This window comes from Protopterus annectens, chromosome 15.part0 (assembly GCF_019279795.1).
Source record: "Protopterus annectens isolate FY-2018-M chromosome 15.part0, PAN1.0, whole genome shotgun sequence".
NCBI lineage: Eukaryota > Metazoa > Chordata > Ceratodontiformes > Protopteridae > Protopterus > Protopterus annectens.
The window spans coordinates 648,053,143-648,074,847 of record NC_056749.1 but is presented as its reverse complement, the minus strand read 5'-3'; the positions used below and the strand labels follow the sequence as shown (position 1 = coordinate 648,074,847).

General features: G+C 38.1%; 1 protein-coding gene across 1 annotated transcript in view; it reads right to left on the bottom strand.

The window, feature by feature from the left end:
* Positions 1-21,705, bottom strand: part of DOCK11 (dedicator of cytokinesis 11) — a 1,858,863-nt gene that overhangs the window by 1,523,043 nt on the left and 314,115 nt on the right. Inside the window, exon 7 of the mRNA XM_044057487.1 lies at positions 5,728-5,862. Within this exon, the coding sequence (XP_043913422.1) occupies positions 5,728-5,862 (135 nt within the window). The remainder of the gene's footprint in view (positions 1-5,727; positions 5,863-21,705) is intronic.

Below are 21,705 nucleotides of genomic sequence, written 5' to 3'. Positions count from 1 at the left end.
CTATACAAGCCTAGCCAAAAAGTTACCCTGGCTTTCGCCACCCAAGAAAATTATTTTCCTGTGCCCCTGTCAAGCAGAACCACAGAAGTGATCCCCGGGGTGAATTTCCTATTACCCATCCAATCATCAAGATTTTTCTTGAAGAGTGCTAATGAGGAGCTTTGTCTGACATAGATAGGTAGTCTGTTCCAGAGTATGGGAAGTCTCTGAGACAGGAATCTATCCCTCCAGCATGTTCTGTTTATTGTGGTGACAAGGTTTAGGTCCCTAGAGCATGTAGCTCGGAGGGATTGGGATTTCTTTAAGTGGAGCATCTCCAACAGCTCTGGGTTTGACATAGCTTTGTATGCTAGGCAGAGATCGCCGGAGTAAAGCTGGCGTTTTTTGAGACGGTCTGCGTAAGGTATCTGTGTGAGGCCAGTAATCCTCTTTGTGAGGTATTTTTGCGGCCTTTCCAGTTGTTGTAGATGTCTTGTGAGGTACATACCAAAAGAGGCGTTGTATTCTATAATGGGTCTAATGAGTGATGAGTAGAGGGAAACAATGACCTCTTTTTTTCTGGATGAGAAACCTTTTGTGATGAGGTGTGCCACGTAGAAGGATTTCCTGACCACTGTGGCGATGTGATTATCAAAGGAGAGACTACTGTCCACCTGTGTCCCAAGGTCTCTTATCACACTTTCGGTGTTAAGTAGACTACCGTCTATGTGGTAGTTCATGGGTAAAGAGATTTTACCAAAGGGGATGACAATGCACTTTTTGGCATTGAGCTTGAGACCACGGCTTTGACACCAGGCATCTGTTTCAGTGAGGCCCTTTTGTAGGATGTCCACATCGTTAGGAGTTTCAATTATGGCTCCTAGATTGCAGTCATCTGCGAATTTAATTAGCCAAAGACCTTCTGTGTTAGCCTGTACTTCAGACAAGTAGATACCAAACAGGAGAGGACCCACGACTGAACCCTGTGGTACTCCACTTGTCACTGGTCTGAAGTCTGATTTGGAGTCTGCTACTTTCACAGTGTGGGTTCTGTCAGTAATCCAGTTGGCAACCCATCTTGTGACATAGGGATTTATATCTAGTTTAGTGAGTTTATCTATAACTCCAGAGTGGGGGATGGTGTCGAACGCCTTAGCTAGATCTAGATAGGCTGTGTGAACCACCTTACCCTCATCTATGGCTTTGGTGACTACTTCAAAGAAGTCTATCAGGTTTAGGAGACATGATCTGACTTTTACAAACCCAAACTGTGTGGGGTCCAGAGTTTGGAGATCTCCAATGTCTTTGTTTATGAGTTCCATGATGATACGTTCCATGGCCTTGGCAGACCAGGCTCGTCAGGCTAATGGGGCAGTAGTTTCCGGGGTCTGTTGTGGTCCCCCTTTGTGCAGTGGGATAACTGTCGTGGTGTGCCATTCAATGGGCACAAAGCCTGAGGTGAGGCTATAATTGAACATGGTACTTAGGTGGGGTGCCAGTTCATTCTGTAGTTCATGTAGAAGGCAGCCTGGGATGTTATCAGGTCCCATGGATGCTGTGTTCTTGGCTTTGGAGAGTGTGGTTTTTACCTGTGCAGCCATGATTACAGGAGCTTTGCATTCTTCCAGTATAAAGATGGGCCCTTTAGGGGGTGAGAGGGGGTAAAGGTAGCACTGAATCTATCTGCCAGGATGTTGGCAATATCAGTTGGTTCTGTATATTTAGTGTCATTGTGCTGTAACTCAGAGCAGATCTGAGTGTTGCCATTGAGATTCTTGACATAGCTATAGAATGCTTTGTGGTTGTCTTTAGAATCAGTGGCAATTTTGTTTTCATAAGTAGCTTTGGAGGATTTTATGATGGATCTCAGCTTCTTACTGAGACTAACCAGGGAGTTCCTCCAATCGTGGGATTTTACTCTTTTTTGCAACAGTTTCGTTCTTCTGTTGTAGAGTTTGTTTATGGCAGAGGACCACCAGATTGGCTTCCTTTTTTTGGAGGACAGTGTCTTGGTTCTGTTAGGGCTAGCACGATCCATGCACTCGTGTAAGTGCTTATAAAATGCATTTGTGTAGGATTCAGCAGTCGTACCTCTACTGTCCATTTGCATAGGTGTAGTGAAGTTTGCCACTTCTGTCTTAAGAAGGGTGAAGTTGGCTTTGGAGAAATGTTTTACGGTTGTTTTCCTAATGGGGGGTGGGAGCAGGATGTGGATGTCTAGGGTGATTAGCTTGTGGTCAGATCTGACCAATGAGGAGCTGACCTCTGGTGTGGAACACCGGTCACCCATGTTGGTGATGACCAGGTCTAGGATATTGCTGCCCCTGGTGGGGGTGTGGATAAGTTGATCCAAGGCACTGGAATTGATGATTTCCAGAAAACGTTGAGCAAAAGAGTTGGTACATGAGTTTTCCCAGTTAATGGTAGGGTAGTTGAAATCACCCATTATTAGAGTGTTGGGTTGTACCTTAATATTTTTCAGTGTATCAAGAAAAGAGGAGTGGGAATCCTGGGGCATGGTGGGGGGTCTGTAGCAAGCTACAATCTGGACTGTGGTTTTGCCCAGAGTTAGCTGAACTTGGATAATCTCGGATGCATTATGCTGAGCATCTAGCTTGGAGGTGTGGATATCCTTAATGAATATGGACATGCCTCAACCTTTAGTGTTTTGGTCCGAGTTTGGTGGCCGAAAGGTGTGGCATGAATTATAACCTGGTAATTCTCATCTCAAATGTGCACGTTTTTTTTTTTTTTTAAATTAATCTTAGTACTGTGATATATACCTAATTAAATTAATTTAAAAAAGGCATACTGAATCTAAGATATACGTGCCATTGCCTGCCTTGTTTAATTTTTCCAGGCAGAAAAGACAAGTGATTTCTAACAGCCTCGCACTGAAATAAAAATAATCTAATCAATACAACATTATTTAATCAAGCAACACATCCATGTTTTGATTTGATCCTATTACGGCTTTTCCTTTTTATATGGCTATGGAATACACATTAGTATAGTATTGCTTCTTAATACCTGAATGATGCGAGAACAGACTTAGCATTCCTAGTTCAGTGTGTGTCTATAGCAAAGACACAGTGAATACTTCAGTTAATCCGGATAACATAGAGCCAGTTGCTGCAACCTGCTAATCCAATTTTGTCCCATATGGCTGGTTATAGCTCCTGGATTTGTACTGTGTGGGAAGTTGCAAGAGAGATGAGTGTCCTAGATAGTTAAATGATACTTTATAGGCCTCAGATGTACTACTGAATTACATCTACAGATGTATCAAATGGGTATGAGTGAAATCTGTATATGACTCACGAGAAAAATGTATGGGATAGGCAACAATATGCCTAATTTGATGGGTCAATTGCAGTTTTCTGAATGTCCCTCCTAAAAGATTTAATACAGTTGGAGTGCCAGCTTACAGCTGGGTAGCTTCTGATACAGCTGATTCTGGTCATCTGAGAGGAAAGAGGTAAAAGGATTTATCTGAATATTTCTATTACAGTAAGTAGACTGCTTATCAGATATCTACTATACCTGCTTTGATGAGAAGGCAGAGGGGACTGTAATGTTAAGACCATGATGGAAAATGAGATAAGCTGAAGCTAGGAAGTGAGGCTATCTAGATGACAAGATGAGAATAATTCCACTTTCTTTGAAAAATCAAGGACTTTGGCCTTCAAAAAATGCACATATTAATGGAAAAAAATTCTTGTAATAAGGCTATCTGAAAAGAAACCTCCAAGTCTCTGACAATCTTTCTTCAACACAGCTTCATATCTTAATATTTTCAGAAACTGCAAATCACATCATACTTTGGTCATGAATACACACACACACACACACACACACACACACACACACACACACACACACACACACACACACACACACACACACAAACATAGGCACATACATATGCACATAAACCCATATGCACACATTTATTCACGTACATGAAATGCGTACAAACAAATCGGTTTGATAATGAACCAGTTGCATGATCTTCACAGGCTTTCCAGTAATATAACAGTGAAAATGGAAGGCTAAATGCCTAGCGACCATATGAAATAAGGCATGGTGAGATCGCAGTACAGTGATGATTGGAAAATTTGCCCTTTCATCACTGTAGTGCGATCTCGGAGTTTATACATATATATAGTTATCGGAGGGGGCACAGCCCCCCACAAGAGTGAATTTGCTGAAATGCATTTCTGAAGTAGATGCAGTTTGGCAAATTCACTTTTTGATTACCTAATATAGACCTGTCTACATGGCATAAAGGGATGGAGCCCTGGTTATGATCTAGAAGACCTGGGTTTGATTATTTTGATAAAAGGATTTTATTCAAGTATTTTTTGGTGTCAAAAAAAGAAATCACCAGACTGCTCTCGTATATCTTTCTTTTCTAAATCTAATCATTGTTAGCTGAGAAGAGAAAGGAAAATAAGGCAAAGCCTGTTCATCACTCTGTGGGCATGGAGTTGGGAGGTTGTGTGTTTCAGGATGTGTGCTCTGCCTACAGTCTCTGATAAAGACTGTACATGGGAAGAGGCATCCACTTAGAAGGGAACATGGGGTTAATGGGAGTAAATTGACTCATGAAAGAAAGTGACAATATCCTGTAACATCCCCCATTGTAGAACCAACCCATAAGACTTTGTAGTCATGTGCGTGAAATGGTTGAAGGTTAAGATAAAATCTTTTGATGGCTGCCTAAATATTGGCCACACTATAAGCCATGTATGGTGATACTGGCTTGAAGGACGGGGGTTGAAGAGGAGATAAAAAAAAAAACTGTGAAGAAAAGGTATATTTCTTGGTTTCCCAACTATTGACTATGATTTATCTTTCTTCTGAGTTCTAATCTACAGGGTTTCGTTCCTCACAATTTCAGCTACTGAAGGCATACAATAACTGCCTGTTTTTAACCACAAAAAAGAAACTTGGACACCAGCTGAAATCTTTTATGCTACTGCTTTATTTCTGTTAGTGAAGATTTAGGTTGCTGGTTCTAGTACTGCTGGAGATAATAGACTTGTGGAGAAACAGGAAGTCCACGGTCTCTAATGGCACAGTAAGCGTGACAGAGATCTGCGCTCAAAAATCTATAAGTTACTAAATAAAAGATTACCGCTTCAAGCTACTCTTGGTAGCTCAGGGACTTTAGGCCAGTAATCCTTTTGCTGGGAACCTTTGGGTTCTTTCAAATTGTTTGCTATGTTTCGGGAGATACATTCCAAAGGGGGTGCTGTATTCTATAATTGGCCAGATCAATGCTGAGTATAAGGAAGGGATTACTTCTTTAGACTTTGATTATAGTCCTTTGGCAATCAGCTGGGCTAAATAAAAAGATTTCTGGCATCTGTTGTCATATAACGGTTGAAAGAGAGGGAGATATAAACTCATTTACTGGGGTCCCTAAATACATTTTCATTTTCTAGTGGTGGGCTGTCTACACATTATGATAAGGGGAGGAGTAGTCTAGTCATTTAGAAAATGCCTTGAAGGATGAATGGCTGGATGGATGTTGTGAAAACTGGTTTACTGAATGGATGGGTGACTGGATGGATTTCAAAACCAAATAAGTGCTATTATTCACAACATTCACAAGTTGTTATGGTTTACACAAGCAATCTACTAGTGATCAAAACAGGAAGTAATCAAGGCTAAAATTATACCAAAATGTAACTCAATTGCACATTCATAAATATTCTACAAAAATATTCTGTACATGTTTACCTGTATAACATCATTGCAAGAATCAAGAAAGATTGATCCTTTCGACTCTTTCATCATTTTTTCATCTTTGTAAAAGTTAAGAATATATGAGCCATCTGGAAGCTGAGTTAGGTAGAAGTATCTTTTCTTAAATGTCTGAAAGAAATTAAACAATGTTATTAATATTAATACATACCAGTTGTTCATGATTAAATTAGGATGGCTTTGAAATTAACATTATAAATCAGAAATGGGGACCTCAGAGATTCATGGTCAGTACAAATAAAAAAATATATTTTGAGATATAAACCTATTTCCCATGTCACAGTTCTCATATAGGCTATATCAGACAGACAGAATCCCACTGGATATTAGTTGCAGTTCAGCTGCAATATTCTGTACACAGAAGTATTACTTCAGAGCTCTCAAGGTTTAATACACACATACTGGGCCAAAACATGCTTCTGGAACCTAATAATATGCATTCGCATAACAGCTCCGTTAAAACATTTCAATTTAACAGTCAAACACAGCTTGTCTTCAAGATCTCAGTACTTCAACAGGTCACTGAGTCTTTGTAATCGACTTAACAATTTGAAATGTTAAACTACAGAGAATTGTAATGGAACAGAGGCCTGTTGTGAAGAAACTGTTACATTTGCTGTATGTCATGCACCAGGATACACACTGACTAATAATTCATCTACGATCTCAGTTATTCTTGCATTCTCTCAGTCCAAGCCCCACTAATTCTTAATATATTTATACTATGAAACAGAAATATTCTTGTTTGAATAAGAATCTCTCCCGCTCCTTCTCTCGCTCTTTTTTTTTTTTTACTTTTTTTTGTGTTATTAATTACAGAGATCTAAAGATGACAGAGCTGCCTATTAATTCTCACCTGGAAGTGTTAATAAGTGACTTGTTCTTGGTCATATTCTTAATTGTGGAGAACGTAAGTGATTTGAACCATGATCTCTAGGTGTGTAATGTTTGGTGTGTAATGTTTTGTGTATAACCACTTAGGTTTATACTTGATTTCCAGGCTAATGGCTCTAACAGGCCTTTTTATGCCTAGCTGTGTATTCCAATTTGTAAATGACAGGATAAATTACACAGAGGCATATAGCTCTGTTTATATGGGAATTTACAAGCTTCCTCTGTTTAATAGGGGAATAGGTGCAGTTCAGGGGTACATTTTTGATTTTTCATCTACTAGTCCAGGTTACATTTGAAGAGGGTGAGGGACGTACACTGCTTCACATGGCTGGGAAGCCTGTTTCACAACAGGGATAGTCTCTGAGGCACATATCTGTCCCTCCAACATGTTCTGTTTACATTGCAAACAAGGATTAGGTCCTTGGATCATTTATTTCTGATGCTGTTAGACTTGTTGATGTGTAGCGAGTACCGAAGACAGCAGTGTACTCAATGATTGGTCTAATGAAGGCTGAGTATAGTGGGATAATGACATCTTTGGACCTGGATGCCACACAATTGCTAATGAGCTGGGCAATATAGAATGATTTCCTTACAACAGTGGACAAAAAGTGGCCAAAGATGAAGTCTCAGTCTATATATTCTCTAACCACTGGGTTTAGTCTTAGTGGTATGCTGTCTATGTGGTAATTCTCAGGGGAGTCTGACTTTCCAAAGCATACTATTATGCATTTTTTGGCATTTACTTTTAGACCATGGCTATGGCACCATTTCTTAGGTTTGCAATATTGCCATATTGGACGATATGAGTATCTTTGGGGGATTCTGTAATTGCTTCAAGCTTGAGGTCCTCCAAAAACTTGGTCAACCAGAGGCTTTTAACATTAGCAATGACTTCCAAAAACTTGATGCCAAAACTATGCCCTGAGAGACTCCATTGATGACTGACCTTTTTGTGGATCAAAAGTCCCGTACCCTGACTTCCTACATCCCATCTGTGAGCCAGTTAGCTATCCACCAGGTGAAGCAGGGGTTTACTCCTACCCTTGTGAGTTTGTTGACAATGCCTGAATGATAAATAGTGTTGAATGTATTTGCCAGGTCAAGATAAGCAATGTGAACCATTTTGTGATTTCCATGGCCTTATCTATGAGACTAGTCAAGCTTGCAGCTCTAATTACCTGTGCAGTAAACAGCCCACCATTATACGTAGTCAATTTGCTAGGCCTGAAGCTAGTTTGGAGGCTAAAGCTGAACCATGATCTTAGATGGCCCAACAGGTCATGTTTCATGCTATTCTGTAGACAACCTTGGATATTATCATGTTCCACAGATGCAGTATATTTTGCTTTGGAGATCACACTGAGGACCTCTTTGTTAATGATAGCCAGGAAGTCATGGTTGTGGGTATCTCTTGGAAGGTGTTGGGGTGGCAGCAGGGTGAAATTGGAGCTAAGTATGTCACATTGTACGTTTGCTATATCCTCCATCTCTGTATAGGTGGTTTTGTGCACCCTGTTGTGTGTTACCTTTGAGGCTACAGACAACTGTGGAAGGATGTATGGCTAACCTCTGCTTGTGAGGCTATCTTTACCTCAAATCTAGCTTTGGTGGATTTGATAAGACTCCTGAGTTGCTTAACTTGATTAGGGTTTTCTAAACTTGTTGAACATTGCTCTCCCTTGTTTTGGCCATAGTTTTCTTCTGTTATTTAACTTGTTGATATTGGGATTCCATTATGGTGGTTTGTTCTTAGAGTTAGTCCTACACTTACTTTTGTTGGGAATAGCTGCCATGATGCAGTTGTTTTTGTGATGGTATAGGGTTTCTGTGAACAATTCTGCTTCAGATTTTACCTGGGTATCACTCAGTCATAGGTGGTTTGCCTTTAAATCATTTCTAAATGTTTTGAGGGTCAGATGTGGTTTTAGATTAATTTCAAAGGCAACAACTTTATGATCTCAGCTGACAAATGGGGATGTAACCCATGGGTGGATGCAAAGTTCCCCCATGTTAGTGGAAATAGTGGACATCGGGTTAACAATGTTAGTGCCCTAATGAGTGTAAGAACTAGTTGGTTCAGAGCATTTGTGTTGATAATAACCAGAAATTGCTGGCCCTGTTCTTTACAGTGGGGCAGCTGAAGTCGTCCGGGACTATAGTGTTGGGTTCAATGCTGAGTGACTCCAGTACATTTAGGTATGCAGCATGGCTCTTCTGGGTCATAGAGAAGGAACTACAGCTTGCAATGATATGTTTAAAGTGAGTTGGACATGGAATAGGTCAAGTGAGACATACTGCTTAACCAGTCTCGAGGTGTGACTGTTTTTGATGAATACAGAGGCACCTCCACATTTTGTCCATTTCTGTGCAGTAGCTGTTCAAAATGTGTGGAAGGGATTATAGCCTTGCAAAACTGGGGTAACCTCTATGGCATTAAACCATGTTGCCATGACTACACTGATGTCTATATTCTCCAGGGAAAGGAGTGTTTGCAGGAAGTGGAGTCTTCTGTTTAAACTTCTGACATTGAGCAGTAAAACCCTACCGATACAATGGAAGGTATGCAAGGTTGACATTGTCTAAAAAAGGCCCAGAGGGGGCAGACAAAGTTTTAGCCAATATTCAAAAGCCTAAAAGAGAAAGGTACAGACCATCTTGGAGTAGCAGTATGTTCTGTCAACCATATCCTCCCAAGCAGAGAAATACTGCATCCAATTCAAATTAAACCAAAAACTAAGCCAATCTATTAAAGTCAATTATCTTCTGGTCAAATTGTGCCTTCATTCTTGGAGAAGGTGGAATGCTACTCTTTGCTTGGCTCTTACCAGTCTGGGGCACAGTCTCAGCGCTCCATCATGTATCTGTTCACATAGCCTAGAAAAAGGTATTTAGGTCATTTATACTCACATGAACAATGACAGAGTCATACTGGTACTTGACATTCAGTGACCCGAGTGTGTGCATGATCTGGAGAATTCTGACCCCTTACAGTGCACTGACCATGACCCTCTCCTTCCTCCGTTTGGTGAATGAAACATGTAGGTGTCTCACAATGGAGTCACCCATGACTAAAACACTAGCTTGTGTGGAGGTTTGCCTAATGAGCATAACAGTTGAGACACCATTCACTGAGGCTGTATGTGTTGTGGTAGATGTTGCTTTTGTAGAATGTTTGCAAGGTTGCTGAGTAACCTTAATTTTATCGTGTCCAGGAGGCCTTTGAAGTTTGGGTAGATTATATTTTAGAGCTTTGCATACACAAGTCTGTGTGCATGATATTTAGTGTGAGTAGTGGGTAGAAACATGTTGCATTTTTGACAACCTGATTGGTGGTTGTAGCAGCTGTATGTGAGAGCCTTGCCTCTATTGACAATGTATAATTACATCTCTCACTCAAGCTGTATCTGACGTTTAAGAATTAGGTGGTTCTCAGTAAACATGGAACACTTGCTACATTACTGTCTCAGGATACCCATATTCAGCAAGATGGCTGCAACAACAACAGGAAAGTGTGTATCCATAGTTTCAGGTAGATTACAGGGGGAATAGTGTCGGGAGGGTAGACAAGCACAACTATAATGTTTGGGACAAGACTGTTGGAACAGTGCTTCTTGGTGTACAAATCCACAGTAACAGGGAAGCTAGGAGTTTACAGCAGGATTGTTTGGATGGTATTAAGCTAAACACTATACTTTTAGAGTGAGCTCACAAAGCAGTACTGCTCCATGCCCAAACCAGGTACTCACTGCACAGCCAAGTACTCAGTATCTATTTGAGTTTTTTTTTTTTTTTTTATATACACAGAAAGCAAGTGCCTGCACCTATACAAAGTACTGTTAATTTCTGCTGCATGATGTTAACCATCTCACATACATGCAGATTTTGTACAGGCAAAGAAATAAAAAAAAAAAAAAAAAAAAAAAAAAAACAAAGCAGCCAACTGGTAAATACACACTCAAAGCTTTCCTCAGTGATTTCCAAGCTCAGAAAAGACCAGGCTACTCTCTTCTGCCTAAGCATAGGACATTTAATGGAAAATGGTGAAATGGAAAAAGTAATAAGTTATCAATACATATTATATAAAGAAATTTTATAATTGAGATGTGCAAAATGTGTAACAACTTTATAATATGTGAGAGATGTTTTTCATATATGTGTGAGGCACCTTTAACATTTGCGAAAGTAAAGTTATTATTAAAAGGAAGCGAACGTATTTAACTAATTAGCACTGTAATTAGGGGGATATAAAATGGCTACTGAATGTAATGAGGTTATTCCTTTGAAGGCTTATGGAGCAGAGGTACCTGAATGTGATGTGGAATAAAGAATTGTAGCCGCAGCTGTGCTCTTGCTTGGTTTATTTTATTGAGGAGAATTCCTGTGGTGTGTTTCCTGGTTTCGGCTGGGGACTATGGTTGTTTCCAGTATGTCGTTGGAAGGAGCATCAACTATCCCAGGTGTATTTAAAACTCAAGTGGAAGGTGGCAAGCTGAGGTGTATGGAGCTATGGAAAGAATGAGATGATAAGATGTTAAACGGTGACCCCTGGTCTATGGGGTTGGAGAATTACGCTGATGAAAGGTACGAACAACTTAAAAAAATGTTAAAAAAAGAAGTTGTGTTATACTATGATGTGAAGCTGCTACAACAATATGTGGATTTGAACATTACCCCTAGAGGGCTTAGAGTGGATCGACTGCCAGCATATGATTTTTCTGATGAAGAATCAGATTTACTGGAAGAGTGGAAAGCAGTCTCATTAATGTGTACTGTAAATTGGTTGAAACTTTTGGTGAAGAGGAATATTCGGGCACAGGAGAAGGTACGTACGTAGGTACAACTGCAGGAGGCGTTAATCACTGAAACATCGGAAATGAGCTTCTCCAGCAAACTGAATGAGATCAAAACGCGTGTAGCCAAGGTGAAGGTGGAAATCATCAAAGAAAGAAGAAGAAATTAAGTTGTGATGTGAATGATTACAATACTGGGGTTATTTTTTCTTGGCAGCGTAAGGAAAGGAAAGGGCGTTAGTTTTTTGCTGGCAGAAGAAGTAGAAGTCATTCAGGCCCATCTTCCCATGAGGCCTCAGTATCTTCTAGTGAACAGACCACCAACATACATAAAAATGTGTCGTTGGAGGAAGTTAATAAAAGTGTGGGGTATCTACTCCAGATGGAAGGCTTGGATGAGTCGGAAAACCAAAATCAGGGAAAAGGGAGAGGCAGAAGGTTCCAGGGAAAAAGGAACTGAGTTATTGGAATGAACAAAATAAGGTATGCACTGTATATGAGACTTTGAGATCCTTCCCTGGAGCCTGCCTTTCTGAACAACCATCAAGCAGAATAGTTAATGCAACAGACTTTAATAATGTGAATGTAAAAAATGTAAATGTGAATGCAAATAATTTAAATGTAGAAGGAATGTCTTACGCAGGTGCCTCACATGTTTTTGACAATGTGCCACAAGTAGGGGTGGTAGTAAATGGTGTGTATTATGATAATGTTTGTTTTAGAAATGAAAATGCACTTAATACTGTGAATTTGTCTGACTTGAGGGTGATGGAAACAGCAGAAAAAGTGCTTTTAAAAGGCACAAAGTATGTTCTCACGTTTATTCCATCACTTGCTCATCTGCTAGGTGAAGTTAAGCGATTTTGTAGAAAGCTACATTTGAAAGGTTTTTTTGGGTTTAAAAAGTATGAATCTGAAAAAAATGTGGTATCAACATATGAAGAAGATATGGATAATTTGCTACTTGATCTTTCAGTTTATGAAAACCCATTTTGTCATTTGAATGAAAGTTATAAGGAAGTCAATGAAAATGTTAATGCAAATGTTTCTCAAAGCTGTTTTTCTACAGGATATGGAAGATTAGAAATACCTAAGATGCCTACATGTAAGCTCATTTATTCCAACAAAAAATTCCAATGCTGTTTGTGCATTTGAAAATAAATTGTGTAAACAGATAGAAGAAATGTACAAGCAATGTGCCAAAAATGTTAGTGTGTGCAATTTAAGTAAAGAACATTGGTTAGCACTTAAAACAACTACGTACTGTTACTGATAAATATGTGTTTACACAAGCTGACAAGGGAGGGAATTGGGTTATTTTAAATAAGAAAGACTATGACATTAATGTTTTGGAATTGTTATCTGATAAAAAAGAAACCTATAAGGAACTACTCTCTAGTCCAGTGAAGCAATTTAATGAGGGTTTGATGGAACTGCTTGAGAGAGGTGAAAGGCTTGGTTTCTTTGATGGTAGAGATGTTAAAAAATTATATCTAAAGTGTCCTAAGGATGCAAAGGTTTTTGTGATTCCTAAACTTCAGAAGTCCATAACTAAACGCTCAGGAAGACTGATAGTTTCAGGGGTAGGGGCTTATTTACAGAATTTAGGCATCTTTTTGGACTCTCAATTAAAGGTATACCTTCCAAGAATCCAATCTTACATTAAAAATACATCGCACATATTGGAATATATGAAGCATATACAATGGGAATCAGAATACTATTTTGTATGTGTAGATGTGAAATCCTTATATACAAATATAAAAATTTAGAAAGGTTTGGAAGTGGTTAGAAAGATGATGGGGAGGGTCCTAGAACCCCATTTATTTGTCAGCTGTTGGAATATGCCTTAACACACAACTATTCTGAGTATGAAAGAAAATGTTTTTTTGCAGTTGGAAGGGACAGCAATGGGGGCGGCATTTGCCCCCTCATATGCAATACTATTTATGTCCTATTTTGAAAATGTGTTTATATATCCAACACAATTTATGATGAACAACATAGTTTTATTTAAACGTTTTACAGATGACCTGATATTTGCGTGTAAAGGGGAAATGCATGAATTTGAGTGCTTCATGGACACATTAAATCAGAATACTTTTGGATTACAGTTTACTTATAGAATGAACAGAGAAAGCATGCAATTTTTGGATGTTGACTTTTACATTGATATACAGGGAGGTTTGCAATACAAACCACATCATAAGGAAACAGCAGCAGAAAACTTTTTGGAAGCTAGTAGTGCACATTTCTACTAATACATCTGATAAAAGTATATTGAAGAGTGAATTTGATAAGGTAAAGAGAAAATTGGGGAAGAGGGGATATGGTGAGAATACTATGCAGGCGGCCTTGAGTAAGCTAATGGGAAACAGGAAGTACAATGAGGACAGTTTTGTCAGAAGACATGCTGGTCATACAAAGGAAAATAAAGACGGGGTTATGGAGGTGAATCCCATTTTTTTGTGACAACATTTTCTCCACTGACATTTAAAGTAAGAAAACTGGTGAAAAACCTGTGGCCTGTTATTAGAAGGGATAAAATGGTAGGAAAGTTGCTCCCAGAAAAAGTTACTTTTTCTTATGGTCGTTTTAAAAACTTCAAATAGTCACTAAAATCGAAGAATGAAGACAAAAGTAGGGATAGGAATGGTGTTTTCCCATGTGGGGCCTGTAAAATATGTAGTAAGATCAAAAATGTAGATGGCTGGATGATAAATGGCAAGAAGGTTTGGATTAAAAGTGAATTTAAATGTAATTCATGTGGTGTGGTCTACATCATTGGATGTGGATGCACACCCATAAAGTGGTATGTGGGGCAAACAAAAAGAAAGGTAAACTTGAGAATATTGGAACATTTAGGTGATATAAGAAATAAAAGGATGGAAAGTCCGATTGCTGAGCATTTGTGGACGTCACATGGGGGAGATGTTGACAGTTTTTTCTTTAGTGTATTGGCACAACCTTTTGGGGGGGGTTGATAATATAGGAAGTGAAGCATTCAAAAGCAGACTGGTAAAATTAGAAACAAAAATTATTATTAATCTAGGTACTTTGAATCCTAGAGGGTTGAATTTGGAAGTAAACTGTGACTTATAAGATTTATGTATAGATGAATAGACAGGAAAAATAGTAAATGTCACATTAATAAATCTTAAGAGGTTAGTAGGAAAAGTGCAGTGGCATATTTAGTCATTGTTAGTGGGATGTAAGTTTAACATTGGAAGGCACTATAAGCATAGGACATTTAATGGAAAATGGTGAAATGAAAAAAGTAATAAGTTATTAATATATATTATATAAAGACATTTTATAATTGAGATGTGCAAAATGTGTAACAACTTTATAATATGTTAGAGATGTTTTTCATATCTGTGTGACACACCTTTAACATTTGGGAAATTAAAGTCATTATTAAAAGGAAGTGAACGTATTTATCTAATTAGCACTGTAATCAGGGGGATATAAAATGGCTACTGAATGCAATGAGGTTATTCCTTTGAAGGCTGATGGAGCCGAGGTACCAGAATGTGATGTGGAATAAAGAATTGTAGCCACAGCTCTGCTCCTGCTTGGCTTATTTTATTGAGGAGAATTCCTGTGGTGTGTTTCCTGTTTTTGGCTGGGGACTGTGGTTGTTTGTTTGCAGTACTCTTTACTGCCACCAGAGTGCTGACCTATCCTTTCTAAATGTAAAATCCCTAGAGATGAGCCCAAAGTGCAGGAACATCAGTAACCAAACAATAAAACTATCAGCAATCAGTTTTAGAAACGGGATAACCAGCAGCTAAAACACTAAAATACAGCAGCACTTTAAAATATGAAAAAATAAATAAATAAAAATACAATAAATAGCGCAGAACTGTATCATCAGAACTCCAAAATATCAAGAAAAAGTGCAATTCAGCAATGTGCAGTACTTATCCGGTTACGATGGCATGGGATTATAGCAGAAGCACTAAGATTTCAATGGCGTGGAAGTCAAGCATTTGTAAGTACTGTATAAGTGAGCCAAGCATAATGTAAATTCTACAGTTTTATATAGACAGAAAAAATAATGAATAAGCAAACAAACTAGCCCATTGCCAAATCACAATATACAACTTCCTAAATATTGGTAAAGCTAAAAATATGCACAGCCTTAATCAAAGTTCTGCAGTGTACCCAGATTCAGTGAACTGTAGCCAGAAGTTTTTAATTGGTACTCAGATCTTATGGTGGTACCCCATCACCCACTATCACTTCTTGCCCTTATGCACAGGAAGGGGACATATTGTATTAAACTACTGCCATGTATAACCATAAAAAGGTTAGTTTACAGGTAAATTCATATCACACAATTCTGTCTAGCATAGCTGCATACTGTAAACATTAGTTTAGGCAGTTTTAAGCATTCTGTGCTCTTTCAGCAACAGGACGTGTTCAAAAAATTTACTGATCTAAGAATGCTGACTATGCAGATTTCTCTGGGGAGTTCCACAGCATTAAAGAAAAATGCAAATGACACTCCATTTTCAAAACAAGTAAAATATTAAAATCAAGTCAGTGTCTTATGAAATGTTACAGAATTTAGGAATTAAGTAACTTAAAAACTCCACCTGACCAGGCAAAATAAATATGTTTATACAACTTGCCAGGCAGGACAAATAGGATACAGGAAGTCAATGCATAGAATGTTCAGGACCCTAAAAATAAAACATTAAATTAAAACAGTTGTCTTCTAAAATGGACATATGATCAGTTCCATTTTTTCAGTTCTTGATTTCAAACATGACTGTCCGCTAATTAGACTGTGATTATTAAAATAAAATTATTATCACTGTCAATAACTTTGAAGTCCAGATTATTAGCATAGCATGATTCTGATACCAAAGTACCCCAGTTTATTTATGCATACTTTTTGTAATCTCTGACAGGCCAATCTCAGATATACTTACCCATGACCATTTCGGGACCTCATCTCACAGAGCTGATTTACAAATACTGCATAGTGTTGCCACCTGTTGCTATATACATAGGACAGTCCCTATTTGGGCATGAAAAATGGCAAGTGTCCTGGATTTGTGGATAAAAAGTACTTCCTACGGGTCTCCTCTAATGACTGCATAAAACAGTTTGCAACCTGAAATACCTTAATATGATATGAAGCAACATGAATAGCTCAAGTTCTTCAAAAGGGTGTTTATTTTGGCAGCAAATTAAGTCCATTCCTTTACCCTGGATGTGGGTACTCTTTGACCTGGAAAATATCCATATGAAACTATAACAGGGAACAAAAGCAAAGAACATAAAAAAAAATAAATAAAAGTCCTGTTTGAAAATTCCAGTGTTGAACCACTCAGTTAATTTAGTTCATAGTTGAAAATACACCAACTGACTTATATGACTCAAAATTATTTAACAAATACAAAAAATGTATAAAGTTAAGTGCTTTCATTCTATATCTGCTTGTGACAGACTTAATCAGAACTGGTTGAAAAATCGCAGCACTGCTTAACATATACCAAAGGCTTCATCACAGGATCAAACGCCATTGAATTGCAATAATTTATAGAAAATATACAGAGAATTAGTAACATTAACAAAAGTTATTAAAATCATGAAAAAGTAACTGGTAAAATATAAGATATAACTATGTATGTAAAAATAACATTATGTGAACTCACAGCTATAAAACCATACTGTAAATATGTTCACAAATTGTACATTAATTTCAAAGCTAATCAATATGACCTTAATTATAATCAAGTACCTGTTAGCAAGTATTCAACATATTATCATAGAAATATTTAATATTTATATATATAAAAATATATTCAAATTTTAGCTACATGGAGTTTAAGAATGCTAGTAATAGGCAGATAATCACTCATTCCTGGCAGGGACCCAGCATTTAATCTTAGCTGCCAACAGAATTCCTTATACTCAATTTTCTCCTCCCAATTTTTTTAAATTTTCCATAAAACTGTAGACTTTAATTTTTAGAATAAATGTTATGTCTACATATATTATTTTCATTATTTTTGCTTATATGATAGTAATGTTCACAGATTCTCCTATGTAGGGTTCTATCAGTTTTTCCTATTAAGTATGAACTGCAGTGATCACAAACAGATATACAGACTAAATCAAAGGTACTACATTTACAGTAATGGGAACATTTTATTGCAACAGACTGTTTTCTAAGAATGAAATTATTACTTTCCTTAATATATTTGGATGGTGTACAGTGATGACATTATTTTTGTACTTCTGAAATTACCTTGATATGCTTCCTCATACCGTTCATTAATATTTTCTAGTTTATATTCCAGGTTACTATCCTTTTTATACTAAAACTGGCTGTACTAGCTTTTTTTTTTTTTAACACAAAACAGAGTGTTTTCTCTACTATGTTACAAATTTCCTCATCAAGTGAAAAAACAACGGTTCTTGAAATAACATTTTCTGAGTTTACTTCAGGTTGATATTTAGGGATAATAGCTCTGTTAAGAATTGTCTCTTAGTCTGTATATCCTGGGTATTTAATCAAGAAATACACTGACCAAGAAGTAGCTTATATTTCATGTCCCAACCTAAAGATACCGCCTCCCTTACATTGTTCACTAAGTTTCACAGGTATCCCCTTCTCTATCCCAACCTAAAGATACCGCCTCCCTTACATTGTTCACTAAGTTTCACAGGTATCCCTTTCTCTATGAGCATAGCCATAAGCTTATCAAATTCTCTTGCATTCTTCATCGTCTGAGTTCACTGTTATTAATCTAACAAACTGCCCTTTTACCATGTCCTCTTTTATATTAATGGATGGCAGCTTAAAATGTAATTACGAATTTGAAAATGTAGATTGTTTGGTAAATGTGTCATGAAAACCTACCCTGTTTCTTAGTAATAGTTACATACAAATAATCAACATGATCTAATGAAAAATTGTGAGTAAACCTTAATGGGTAGAGATGTTAATATATTCAATGAATTCATTCAATTTTGCCTCTGTCATTCAACAATATAAAATTGAGAAATCTCACATAAAGGGACCATCTGTGAACAAGCAAAGAATTAAACACATTAAATTGTTCACAGTACCACATTACGAGGTTTGTGTAAATGGGAGCACAATCGTCTCCCACACTGTATCCATTTAAAACATCCCACTTTCAGAATAAATAAATACAATGTCCATTAAGCGTGTTAATAGTAGAGTATCCAGTTGACAAAAGCCAACTTACTACTAAGGCCTCTGTAAACATTATAAGACCTTAATGTGGTATATTAGAAAACACGTCAACCACATTATACAAAGAAATCCTACTACATCGTATGACACTTCTTTTTCAATAGTTCCTAATAATTATATCCCAGGAATCACATAGCATGTAATGGTAATCATTTAAAATGTTTTCAGTTTCCTATCTATATACACAGCTAAAGGATAAGTTTTTGATCTTTGTGTGACCACTATCAGTGTTAAAGGTGGTTGATCAATGTTTTTGTGTTGCTTTGGGATATCAGATATAGCTGGTATCATGGGATCAGTCTGGTACAAAAAAATGGAAAAGATCAAAATAAATTTTACGTTGTGATACTAAGTTTTTAAAATAATAATCAATGTTTTTTTTTTTTTCAAAAAATTTCAGTTTCTCTTTTAGATACCAAAATGTATTTGTTGGTATCACATAAATTTAACATTTTACTAGAATATTCTAAAGTATTCATCAGACTGCGGTAGTGGTGCTACGGTAGCGTTGTCACCTCACAGTTAGATGTTGCCTGTTTGATTCTCAGTTAGAGCGTCTTCTGTATAGCGACATGCGTGAATGGGCGTTCCTTCGTTGAAGGTTGTGCGTTAGGCCCGGCAAGCCAGTACGTAAAAATCTACTGCCAATCATTAGCAGACCGGAGTTCTGCTGTGGCGACCCCTAACCGGGAAAAGCCGAAAGACACAAACAAATTCTAAAGTATTCATCAGAACAATACCATCACCACTGTCAGGTTTCATAATATGTACGGTGGAGTCATTGACTAAAAATCTTTCTTCATTAGTAAGATTATGCCTCCTATCCTTTCTGTTGGACTTTATTCATTTATAAAAATCCGTTTCACAAACACCCTCCACTCTTATCCTTTCAAGTACATATTAGGGCCTGAAACCATGGACAGGCACTTTCCTGCTACTTCTGCATCCAACTTAGTGGACACAAGCATCCTGAGGCAATATAGCAATTGCCTTATGAACACTGACAACCTCTTAATTCTCGAACAGACAAATACAGTATGTGAGAAATGCAGTTACACATTGACATTGGAGGCTAGACTGTCAAATACAGGCACAAAAAGCAACAAGCAGATTATAGGCAATTCACATATATTGGTCACCACACCCGCAAAGGACCACACATAGACAAATATAGGCCTCTCAGGCACAGTCCTCAGAAACTCTGCATGAACACAAACAAGACAATTCCCATCACAACACAAAGCCACACCTCATTGTACCTCAACTACCAAGCGGATAAGGTGAAACACTTCACGACCCAATATTCTGGTCATAGGAGACTCCATTGTGAGACGCACTGATGTCCCTCTTACCAGGCTGGATAACGGGAAGATTACGGTTAGTTGCCAGCTCACACACGCACTCAGGTCATTTACTCCAAGTACCAGTATGACTCAGTCATAGTACATGTCGGTATGAATGACCTGAGATGTACCTCCTTGGACTATATAAAGAGGGACATGACTGAGCTCTCATATTATGTGTCACACGCAGATATTAACCAAGCATTGAGCAGCATTCTAATGTCTCTAAAGAAGATGCCACAATACCAGCAGAAAACAACAGACTTTAACAATTAGCCTAGCTACTGGTGTCATTGCAAATGGTCCAATACTTGTCAGCCTGGGAAGACATGGTTGACAGGTCACGCTGCCTTGCCAGGGTTGGTCTTCACCTGTCATGTCTAGGCTTTAGAATACTGGCAAAATTATTATCAACCCCTTTAGCGCCTTTTTTAGGTGTTGTCAAACAGACAAACCTTCTAACATAACAAAAGCTAGTCAGGACAAGCTAAAGGTGTTACTGCTCAATGCTAGGAGTCTCAAGAAGAAGCTGCCCTACCTGAAAGCTCTCCTCACTCTGGAGCATGCTAACATCTGTGCAGTTACTGAAACAGCTCAGAGCCAAGGAAAGCACTGTGGCAATGCATGGCTATAACATTTTTTATACGTTCAGACTGCCAAATGAAAGTGAAAGAGCAAAAGGTGAAGGTGTATCTATCAACATAAAGGATAAGCACACCTCAAGGCTGGTCAAACAATATGACTTACTTAAGCCAATGCATGTCCAACTAACCATGGGAAAAATCCAATACCATATTCTTGCTAGTTGCAGGTCCCCCACTATGAACCAGGAAACCCATACATTTTACTAGAATCACTCACCATCCATCCCAATAACATACTCATGGGTGACTTTAACTATCCCTCCATAAAGAGAGAGGCATATGTAACCACTTACATGCAGGCCCAAAGATTTCCTGACTTTGTAAATTCAAATGCCCCCCCCCCCCAAGTGTGAAGTCCTCACTGATAAGATCAGACCACAAAGCAGTCTTCTTTAAAATAAAAGTAAGATTAGTCACTCTATCAAATCCCTAAGGTAAATGACCTCCTATTAAGGGACAGCATAGCTAGTTTCCAATCTCCCCCAAATCCAGAAAACACAGAAACCTATATAAAGGCATACATAAAAGTCCTGCATTGCCATATAAACAAATGCATAGAAATGGCAGTACCAGACCAAAATAAACCCAGGTCAACCCACAAAAACAAGCCACTCTGGTGGACCCCTGGAATCAATAGGTTGTATAAGCAAAATCTGAGGGTAATGCTACTCAATGCTAGAAGTCTAAACCTCAAAATGCATTCACTTGAAGCACTCCTTAAAATGGAGAACATCGACATCTGTAGAGTAACAGAAACCTGGTTCAAGGCTCCTGAGAGCACCCCTGCATTACCAGGCTATAATTCATACCACACCTTTCGGCCACCTAACCTGGACCAAAACACTAAAGACAGAGACATGTCCATATTCATTAAGGATATCCACACCTCCAGGCCAGTTGCTCGGCATAATGCAGCCGAGATTATCCAAGTGCAACTAACTCTGGGCAAAACCACAATCCAAACTGTAACTTGCTACAGATCCCCCACCATGCCCCAGGATTCCCACTCCTCATTTCTTGATGCACTGGAAAATATTAAG